The sequence below is a fragment of the Nematolebias whitei genome, chromosome 19, assembly GCF_014905685.2.
Source record: "Nematolebias whitei isolate Nwh7 chromosome 19, NemWhi1, whole genome shotgun sequence".
NCBI lineage: Eukaryota > Metazoa > Chordata > Actinopteri > Cyprinodontiformes > Rivulidae > Nematolebias > Nematolebias whitei.
In genome coordinates, this window is record NC_056516.1 from 32190043 (window position 1) to 32201634 (window position 11592).

Consider the following 11592-nt stretch of genomic DNA (forward strand, 5'->3'; position numbering starts at 1 on the left):
ATCCATCCATCCATCCATCTGTCCATCCATTTATCCATTTGTCCATCTATCCATCCATTCATCCATCCATCCTTTCATCCATCCATCTGTCTTTCCATCCATTCATCTTTCCATCCATTTATCCATCTGTCCATCCATCCATCCATCCATCCATCCATCCATCCATCCATCCATCCATCCTTCATCCATCCATCTATCCCTTCATCCATCCATCCATCAATTCATTCATCCTTTCATCCATCCATCCATTCATCCATCCATTATCTTCCACTTGTCAGGTCACAGGGCAGCAGCTTGAGCAGGGAGGCCCAGACATCTCTTTCCACAGCCACCTCTTCCAGATCTTCTGGGAGGACCCCAAGGTGTTCCCAAGCCAGCTGAGAGACATAGTCTCTCCAGCATGTCCTGGGTCTTCCCCTGCATCTCCTCCCAGTTGGACATGCCTTTAAAACTTCCCTAGAGAGGCATCCAGGAGGCATCCTTACCAGACGCCTGAACCACCTCAAGTGGCTCCTCTAAATGTGGAGGAGCAGCAGCTCTACTCCAAGTCTCTCCTGGATAACTGAACTTCTCACCCTATGTCTAATGTTTGCAAAATATAACATTGAGGAAAATACGGCACTGTGCACATGCAAAACAATCTACAAGTATGATATGAAATCTCAAGCAGTAATCCAAAAATGTGATGCTAGAATCAATTTACTGTATGAGAAATAAGTAAAACTTGAGCAATTTTTATTTTTATTACTGATCTACCAGGAGGATCTGCCTGATGAAGCATCAGTTTGAAGGAAAATGAACTATTCCGCAGTTCATAGGAGTGAGGGAAACGTTTAATAGGGGTTGGTCACTTAAAATGTGTTGTACCGCATCAAAGTTTTAGAGAATTATCCCAAATTAAGTCAAATTTACAATAAAACTGTTGATATATACAATAAAAATTGTGATTGTTCAGGATGACAGTTGATTCATAGATGTAGTTAGTTCTCTGCAAGGTTTACCAGGTCTCAGATGTCCTACGGTGTCTGCCAGACTTCCTTTCTTCACTTTGGTGATAAATGCACATAAACGGCCTGACTCCGTCATCTTTCCCCCGACAACCTGGAAACACATCACCCATAAGCAAGGCACTCAACTTCACCCAAAGGAAAACATGATGCAGGGGCGAGGAGAACCAGGAGCACCACCTTCAGTCCCAGCAGGGCTCCTGTGTCTGCAGGAACCGTCCCGTCCTTCATCCTTTTGTTCAGCACGATCCGACCAATCAGACGCTCTCCATCTTTGGACGGTTGCCATGTGACCGGCTGCTGATGAGTCACAACAACAAATATGGTCAATTCAACCAATTTTTTCAACAGTAGGATAATTTTAAAGACAAAAGTGATCAAAACTTGATGATAATGTTGATGACTTTAGAGGAAAGTTATGATTTTAGTTACCATAGACATTGGTGCCGGCTCGCCATGCCAGCCATGATCCCACCACTGGCTCTCCATGTCTCCTACAAACAAAGAGAACAACATAAACTTTGATGTGAAAGCACCTCAAACAACCGAAGTGTGTAAATAATTGAACAGAAACAGCTCTTTCTGTTGGCTTCTGTTACGTTTTCCTTTTTGAAAAGTTGTACACATGATAGCAAAATATTGTGTTGTAGCTTGATGAACTTTTAACAGAACAAATAAAAAATAAAATACATATATTTCTATATTTTTTGTTTAAAAAACACATAGAGGTCAATTTATAATGAAGGTATTGGATCTCTGAGAAGTCAAGCTCACAAACAGCCTTCGGTGAACTTGTGTACAAGAAAACAAAAACTGAAAGTTGGATTTAGTAAATTAACTTTTAATTCACACATATTTAAAGCTCTTATTATGCTGCACATTTCTCAGGGATCTTACAAATTTGTGCATATTTCGGTACCCCTTTAAAATAAGGCTCCCCTTATAGATGGCTTATAGTTTACAGATATGTTCTTAATTCCTCTATAAACACTTTATAAATCATTAATAACTGCTTATTATGCATTAATTAAGGGTGACAGAGAGACAGAACTGACCAGTTTTTTTTGCCAAATATTGAGCCAAATCTGTTCACCTATATATTTCATCTAGAGTTGTTATTTTAAACATTTCAGACTAAGTTACTACCTTGTAAGAACAATAAGCATTTGTATGCTGGTGAAGATTCTCAGTCATCCAGGACATGATGAATTCAAAAAAACGTTCAATACAAAAACAGCTGGACTTTATTTGTAACAGAAGACGCATAATAAGCATTTGTAAAACTATTTCTTTAGCATATGATATTGTACTTTATCACTGCATTATAAGTATCTACAATTAATATTATATCCTAACAAGGTAGTAACTTAGTCTGAAATGTTTAATATAACAACTCTAGATGAAATATATAGGTGAACAGATTTGACACAATATTTGGCAAGAAACAGGTCAGTTTTGTCTCTGTCACCCTTAATTAATGCATAAGCAGTTATTAATGATTTATAAAGTGTTTATAGAGAATTAAGAACATATCTATAAACTGTTTGTTAATCTATAAGGGGAGCCTTATTGTAAAGTGGTATCATTATTTCAGCTGTAATTTGCTCCTTAAAGCACAGTACCTGTGTCAGTAAATCCGAGGACAGACGACATTAAAACATGAACCTGCCCCAGATCTGCAGCAATCGTGAAAGTAAATACGAATAGAATGCTATGATTTATAAATCTCACATATCAAACGTTGTACCATTTTAAACATTATGGTAGTTTCGACTTTAATGGCAGCAACACATCTTAAAAAAGTTGGAACAGGGGTAACCAAAAGATGCACATGTAAGTAAGTTTATTTGGCTGCTTCCTTCTTCAGGGGTCACCACAGTGAAACTCACACATGAAAGATTTGACCATTTGTGTTGCGCCAGATGCCTGTCCTGATGCAACCTGGGCTTGAACCTGCAGCCTCAGGATTAGAAGACTGCGGCACTGACCACTGAGCTACCGCAGCCATAAAGGATGTGCAAGTAAGTGATAAGAACAAGAAACATCTGGAGGAGCCATTTGCAATTAATGAAGTCAATAGTGAACAGGTCAGTAAGAGGAATGGGGATTAAAAAAAAAAAATATCTGAGAGAGGCTGAATCTGTCAGGAGTAAAGGTGGGCAGGGGTTTACCAGTCTGTACACAACTGCATCTGAAAAGTGTGGAATATGTTGCGAATTGTATTTCTCAGTGGAAAATTAGGAAGGCTTTATATATCATTCTCTTCTTCTGTCACCTTTTCCCTCTTCAGGTGTTGCCTCAACGAGTCATCCCACCTCCATGTCCTCTCTAACTTCATCCATAGATCTCCTCTCTGTCTTTTTCCTGGCAGCTGCATTTCTAACATCCTTCTACCAATATACCCACTGTCCCTCCTCATGTCCAAACCATCTCAGTGTGGCCTCTCTAAATCTCCCAGTTGTTCAACCTGTGCTGTACCTCTGATGATGTCATTCCTAATCTTATCCATACTTGTCACTCCTAAGGAAAACCTCAACATTTTCATAACTTCCAGTTCTGTCTCCTGTCTTTTTGTCAGTGCCACAGTCTCCAGACCATACAACATAGCTGGTCTCACCACTGTCTTGTAAACTTTTATCTACTGTTGCTAATATCGTCAAAAGGTTTCTAGAACCTATAGAAATATCTAAGCACAAAGGACAAGAGGTTAGAAGTTGTTGATGGATTCAGGTCTTCTGATGGCACAAAATTAAAAACAGGTCTGATTCTGTTCTAGACATCAGGACTAAAGAACATTTCCACAAATCATTTGTCTCGAAGCTACTAAACAGCTGTTAGTGACGATCTTTTTATCATTTAGAACTTAGAGACAAATAGTTGTCTGCACAGTTTGCCACACCATCTTCATATACTGGTTAAAGTTCTATGATGGAAAAAAGAAGCCATATACAAACACCACCATCTTCTCAGAGCCAGAGCTCATTGAAAATGGATTGAGGCTAAATGTAAAACTACTCTGTGGTTAGACGAACCAAAATACTTCTTGAAAATACTTTCCCCTCTCCTCTATACTAAAGAGGAGAGGGACCATCCAGCCTGTTATCAGCGCACAGGTCAAAAGCCTGCCTCTCTGATGGTATGGGGGTGTATTAGTGCCTCTAGCACGGGCAGCTTGCACATCTGGAAAAGCACCATCAATGCAGTACAGTATGTATAGGTTTTAACACAACATATGCTCTCATCCACCAGAAAATCCAGCAAAGACAATCCAGGACTGTTGAAAACCAGTAACCCTACACCAGACAAGAAATGGACAACAACTTCCCCCCAAAATGTAAAACTGGACTGAAAATAAGATGGTAATGGTTGTACAATAATAAAAATGGATAAACATGATAAACAACCTCCCAACTGTTTCAGAATTAGGGTTGTAGAACTGGAGGAGGTCTCTCAGACCCATCTCCACTGCTGCCAGCAAACTGCTTCAGTCTTTCTACTCACAGGTCTGTGCAGACGCCATGAAAAAAGTTCACACTTCAGAGGTAAAGAAAGAGGTGAAGAGGAGGAAGACGACCTGCAGCTCCTCAGTCCTCTTCCTCACTGGGTCTGGGATTGCAATTTGCCCCGAGTACGACCTGCAGGTTTGCAGAGCAGTTCATGCCTGTCCGTAACAAGATTAGCTCAGGCCCAACACAGAGTCCATCTTTCAGCCAGTGGCTCCACTGTTAGCATCGCGGCACAGAGCTGGTCAGAGTTAACTTGTCGTCCTGTCAGAGAGTTGCCAGGTCAGACCGTAATGGTGGATGCTGCTGAGCTGAGGGCAACATCTCAGCATCAACACTGCCACACTTTTGTTCCACCAGATCAGAGCCAAAAAATATCAAACAGATCAGGATGACGTCCAGGTGTTTCCCAATAAATCACCAAAACTCCAAATTAACAGTTTATCCTGCTCCCCTGTTGACCTGTGTGAGTGAACATGCACACTGTTGGCTGCCGGGCCTCCTGCTCTGTGAGTTTCTGTTCTTGTTTCTTTGCGGTGACTCCTGATAATCCACACTCTTCCCTTTTAATCCAATTGAACAAGAGCTGACACGGTGATTTGCAGCCCAACAACACTAGAACGCCAGGCCAAGGTGTTCTGCCTTAAACAGGAAAAGATTATCAGGCAGGTCCTCCAGGATCTTCCAGGGTGCTCAGGGTGGTCAAGCGGTCAAGTTTCTCAGAGGTTTTTGGTGGTTTGTCTTTTGGTTCAGGTGTATTCAGTACCACTCTGAGCTGCTCTATCACCTCTGAACCTGATGGGAGGAGCTAAGGGCCCTCGGAGCCAATCAGAGCTCGTCATCGCTGATGACTCTGGCGCTAAGACGCAGCAGATTACCTCGTCAGCATGATGCCTGTGAGAAAACCTGCAGCAAGTGAAACGCCTCTGACCGTTATAGCAGTGTAACAAGCACAGAAGCCAAGACGCTCGTGACAAAACCTTCAGGAGCAGAACATCGGAGCAGATCCGTCTGCACAGCCTCAAAAAACTGAACCCTGAGCAACATTTAAGGAAACATAAAGCATCAACAATTTCCTGCGGGATCAATAAAGTTCTATCTTATCTAATCTAAATTATTCTGTAAAAAGTAGTTGTGCATAATAGATTAGCAGCTGCAGAACGAGCTGAGCTCAATGGAACTTCAAGAACCTTTGGAGTCCAGTTTGGCCTTCCAAGGAAGTGCTTTATTTTCTAATGTGGCTGCAACTCTGCTAGATCAGTTTACAACTTTATCAGATAATTCTGGAGCTCACTCATTACTCATGACTACACCCCAGCTGATAAGGAACTAACTACTGATAACGGTTTGACAGAACATCACATCCATTATTCATTCAACCTTTATTTATACAGGTTAATACCATTGAGCCCCGGGGACTCATTTACAAGAGAGACCTGATTTTAACAAAAAATGATGACAACAGTGGACAACGACGACAACAATAGACAATCATGGAGGATGCGTACAAATTGATTTTTTAACAAGTGAAAATAAAATGGTATTTAAAAGAAAATGTAACAACAACAAAAAACCCAGCTAGGTTGTAATGCGGTGTAGAAAACTAAAAACAGGAACATGTCTGCATTGGTTTTTGCCATGATGAACTTAGCTGATGTTTGAAGCAACTTAGACAGGTCAAGGTCGAGAACTTCAGATCTTTTTGTAAGATATTCCAGGAAACAGGAGCGGAGTAGGAGAAGGCCCTTTTGCCTAATTCAGTCCGCACTGAGGGGACACTGCAGGTAATAATGTCCTGAGTGTGCACGCGGTAGCTGCACTCATGCAGAGACATGTAGGAGGAGATGTATGAAGGCAGCAGACCAAGAAGTGATTTAAAGATTAAAATGTACCAGTGAGAGAGTCTGCGTGAAGTTAATGATGACCAGTTAACCAGTGAATACAGGGTGCAGTGGTGGGTACAGTAGTTACAGCCAGTTATGAATCTTAGTGCACCATGATAGACAGCATCCAACATCTGCAGGGTGCTTGTAGGAGCGTTCATGTAAATAACGTCACCATATGGAGGGGAGGAAAGTCACAGCTACAAGGTGTTTCCTAGCATTCAGAGTTGAACAGGATCTGTTTCTGAAAAATAATCCCAGTTTAACTTTCAGTTTCTTTACTAGGTTTTCTGTGTGAAGCTTAAAAGAGAGATGCGAATCGACCAAGATACCCAAATATTTGTAGGAATCGACAAACTCAACAGGGACACCATTTGAGGATAAAATCAGAGGAAAACTTCCTGTTTTAAAAAAAGCATCCCTTTGGTTTTGTCGGCGTTTAGGACAAGTATGAGATGGAACAAATCTGACTGGATGATGTTGAAAGTGGATTGTAAAAGCTGGAAAACCTTAGCAACTGTTTTAGCTCGACAGTAAACAACTGTGTCATCAGCATAGAAATGTGAGGATGCATCAGGGATAATCTGACCTACATTATCTATGTAGATTGTGAAGAGGGTGGGTCTGAAGACAGAGCCATGTGGTACACCATACACCAAGATGACCAGACTGTTCCTTTAAGGGCAAACATTCTATATAGCAAAGGTGAGCTGTGCCCACTCTTGCATCCCTAGGTGCATTACTCTTGTTAAAAATGAGAGCATGTCCCTGGACGTCGTGTTTCCATTATAATAACATACAGGGCTAAAGCAGAACCTCAAAGAACAGAGACAGAACCCGAAGACGAATGACAGCGAGAATCTGTAGGACGACAACGTGAATGTTTTAATGCAGAGTGAACGATTATCTTATTATCGACCTTTATGACCTAAAGAGGAATGGGCAGTTCGATTCAACGCACCTGAGCAGAACTTTTGGGTAAAGACCAAACCGCCACAATCGAAGTTATAAAGAAGAACGTACTAGAACGTCAATAACAGCCCAACGACTAAGAGAAGATATGGTCCTTACATGAATACCATTTGGTGCCAAAATGAAATTTGATGTAATGCTATAAGAAATAAAACAAAGTGATGCATAAGTTCTGATTACAGAACTTTACTAAGACCCATACAGCTGTAAAATAAAAACCTTACTGGACCATGACGTACTACTGTATACAAAAGAGTTAAAGAATCAGAATGAGTATGATCATGGGTCACGCTGGGTGCTGATGTCAGAGTTCTCACCAGAACCCTCTGGTGTGAAACTGAGGGAGCACAGGTGAAGTTGGCTGGAGGTGAAGCCAGATTCAGCTGTAAGAAGATTATCACACTGAGCTCATTTAAGTCAGAGACAGAGAGAACACATACTCACTGTCTCTAGCTCAACTCTCTCCTTCTTGTTTCTTCTCTCAATTTAAAGTTTAAAAAAAAACCCTCATGATATCAGATTGAAGGTCACAAGATCCAGGACTGAGGCTCCATGAAGGAAAACCACTTAGAATAACCACTAGAGGGGAGCAGAACATTGGTAGATACCTCACCAGTCTTTATTAGATTTGTAGGTGTTAGAATAATTAGGACCTAAAGTTGTTTCGCAGTCTTCTTAATTATTTAAGTTATTTACTTTTAGTTTTGGTTAACAGTTAAAATGTTCTAAATGAGAAAAATCCTAATTACATTCAAATAAGGTAATTGTCTGAAGCCAATACTTAATTAAAGGCCTAGTATTCCTTTAAGAAATGCACATCGCCTGCCATCTTTCATATTGAAATTTTCAAGAAAAAGTTTGTACAATCTGTTAGTGCTCAAGTTATGCCATGAAGCTGACTCTCAGCTACTACCACATAAAATGTGAGCTCAAAATCTGTAAAACTGACTGACTTAGAGCTCTTTTGTTTTTGTTAAAGTCTATTATTAGTTTCTTTCAACCCTTTAATTTGACTTGCAGGTAAAATATGTTTAACCCCTTGTTTTGTCTCTAAGGTTGCTCTGACAGATTGTCTCCAACAGCTGTTTGTTGGTTTACATGAAACAATGAAGTAGCCACTCACGGTCGGGCTCATCGCAGCTGGTGTACTCGGGCGTGGTCAAAAGCTCCTCCTCGGAGCTGCTGAAGCTACCGATCACGTGCATTTTCCCTATCATCCTCCCCCTCGGTGCCATGCTGTCATTGGCAGGCTTCCTCTTGAGGGCGGAGCTTGGGTCCAGGTGTTGATGTGGCAATGGGCTGCGGCGTGGAGACGTGGGGCTGATGTGATTGGCTGCTCTGTCGACAGAGAACGACCTCTGACCTCCAGATCCGAGCAGTCCCTGAGGTCGATTCTGACGGACAGCTGACAGGGAACCAACAAGCAACGTTAAGTGATTTAACCTCATAAAGCAAGGCACCAACAGGTCATCGGATTCTTTCTTACCTGGGTGTCGCATGTTAAGGTGTTCAGGTTCGGCAATTGCCAGGGAGACGTCACTATGGCGACGCTGGTGACGGACTCTGCCGACTTGAGCCAACATCCTCATGGTCTCTTCACTTGGCTGCGGCTTCACTGGGTAACGGGCCAGATTTGGGTCGCTACGGTAACGAGCCTGAAACTCCTCTTCCTGTCTCCGTCTCTGCTCCCTATCGACCAGAACCGGATCAAAGGGGTGGTCCTGATGCAGGAAGAGAGGGATGGTCAGTATCTTTATCATTACCAAAATAAACTGCAGGTATTTAAGCAGACCTGCCAAAATGTTTTCGCTTCAGGGGCAGATGGCGTCTAAAACAATGACACTTTGTTAAAGAAGCGGATGAAATGATGTCATAGCAGTGCATCCTGCTAGTTCTGCTCTTTACCTCTTGATCTCTGTATCGCTCCTGATGCGCCTCCAATGCATTTAAAGTGTGTGAAAATACATAAGTAGATACCAGTGGTGTAGTCTACATTTTTGTAGTGGGTATACTGTGCTTAGAACCAAAGTACACTGGTTAGTACAATGTAATTGTCAATTTATTTTGATTTTTTAAGCATATTGAACATGTCCGAATTTCTCTGATGCTTATATTTGAATAAATGAACCACAAACTTTGTACACCAGTTGACTTTATATTAAAATATGTTATAGAATTTATAACACAGTATCAAAGCAAAACATGTTCAAGTATTAAGTAGTAAGTACAGAATTATACAATAATTCGCTGGATAAGCGAATGTAATAAACAAGCGCTGCATACAGATAAGATTGTTACGGAAGCGTTTAACTGTCGTTTAACGTATCAATGACACGTGCCTAACCATTGGGCACTTTTAAGTGGGTATACTGAAATTCTTACGCTTTTCTAGTGGTTATACTCCGTATACCCGAGTATCACGTAGACTACACCACTGGTAGATACAAGTTCGCTGTTGAAACACCCCTGAGACAAACGCTGAGGTAGTCACAGAGCTGAAATGGAGTGAGTGTGTGTGAAATGGACATACTGAGTCATTTATGTTTGTTCTGTGTAAATTACCACAGATGAGTCTTTACAGGGTGGATCTCGAGGTGGGGCCAGAAAAGTGTACTGGTGGCTGTGTAGAAGTTAGACTCTTAATGAGCTTGTATGCATTTCTTACAAACATAGTGATTGTGCTATTATGGAAAATAAGGAAATTGTGAAAATATCCAAATTAAGATGGTAAAAAAGATTTTCGTCAAATCAGAAACTATTTCCAGTGAGTCGAAAAAGCAGATTTGTTCCAAAAAAGACTGGAAAAACATTAACTGTTTTGCAGCGCCATGATGCTTCATTGCGAGTTCTGAACATTTAATTTAATATTATCTAATAAATAAATAACTATAATAATTTGTCGCTGAATAAGTTTAGCCCACCTGCGAGTGCCAGCGGCCTCGACCGTCTTTGATTGGCCGTCTTTGGACTCGTGGCTCTGCCTCCCCGTTACCATGGTGACTGTGCAGCGATCGATTTCGGCGATCCAGACCGTGATCAGAAGGCGAGCGAGGCATCCTGCCACCGCCACCATCGTAGTACGAACCCAAGGGGCTCCGCCTCCTGCCACACAAACAATCATGCAAATATTTCCTACAGAACTTGTTACAATTAACAATATTATCAAAATTATTTGCTGTTAATATTATTTGAAATGAGGCAGCACGGTGGCGCAACTGGTAGAGCTGCTGCCTCTCAGCGAGCAGGTCCCTGGTTCAAACCCCGGTCCAGGGGCCTTTCTGGGTGGAGTTTGCATGTTCTCTCCGTGCATGCGTGGGTTTTCTCCGGGTACTCCGGTTTCCTCCCACAGTCCAAAAACATGCATGTTAGGCTGATTGGTAACTCTAAATTGTCCCTAGGTGTGAGTGAGAGAGTGAATGGTTGTTTGTCTCGTTTGTCTCTATGTGGCCCTGTGATGGACTTGCGACCCGTCCAGGGTGTACCCCGCCCCTCGCACAGTGATTGCTGGACATGGGCACCAGCGACCCCCGTGACCAAAAATGGAATAAACGGGTAAAGATAATGGATGGATGGATGGATTATTTGAAATGCTTTTTAAGAAAATAAAAATTAAAGGTTTTCTGTTGTCTCTTCCATCTCGTGTCTTTTTTATAAAGATGGTTTTTGGGAAGGGGGTTTAAACTTGTAGCCTAGAGTGCACTATCTGGAGAATTTTTTTACTTTCATATGTTTTAAAAACATTTTAAGTCGTTTGTTTCCAAATCTCAAGTTTTATCCTTTACCTCTGTGGACTGAGATTTTGCAGATATTTGATATATAGAGCCCCAGGTTCGATCCCCAGTCACTGCACATCACGTGGCGTCTCTGGGCAGCACGTCTAATCCCCAAAATGTCCCCCGGGCGCTTTCAATAGCTGTCCACTGCACCACCTGGTGGTGGATGGGTTAAATGCTGAGACTAATTTCGCCATTGTATGGAAACATACAGTGCTGACATTGTGATGACATTATTATTATTATTATTATTATATGGTCATTAAAGTGTTTGTATGAATATTTGGCAGTAGGTCCTCCTGAAGTGTTGGTGCACTAAAAATATTTTTTTCATATATTGCTTAAATTATCCGAATACTTCTTCACCACTGACAGTTTTATGTTTTAGCAGGTAATTTACAGCCAGACTGTAACGAACCCCGTATAATGGACCAAAATCACCACCACAAAAATC

At 41.5% G+C, this 11592-nt stretch overlaps 1 protein-coding gene across 1 annotated transcript in view; it reads right to left on the reverse strand.

The window, feature by feature from the left end:
- rims2b (regulating synaptic membrane exocytosis 2b) overlaps positions 1-11592 on the reverse strand; it is a 41636-nt gene that overhangs the window by 19826 nt on the left and 10218 nt on the right. The window contains exons 5-10 of the mRNA XM_037692799.1: positions 10287-10467; positions 8852-9086; positions 8489-8770; positions 1440-1501; positions 1188-1307; positions 1002-1101 (exon numbers count right to left, since the gene is read on the reverse strand). Of these exons, the coding sequence (XP_037548727.1) occupies positions 1002-1101; positions 1188-1307; positions 1440-1501; positions 8489-8770; positions 8852-9086; positions 10287-10467 (980 nt within the window). The remainder of the gene's footprint in view (positions 1-1001; positions 1102-1187; positions 1308-1439; positions 1502-8488; positions 8771-8851; positions 9087-10286; positions 10468-11592) is intronic.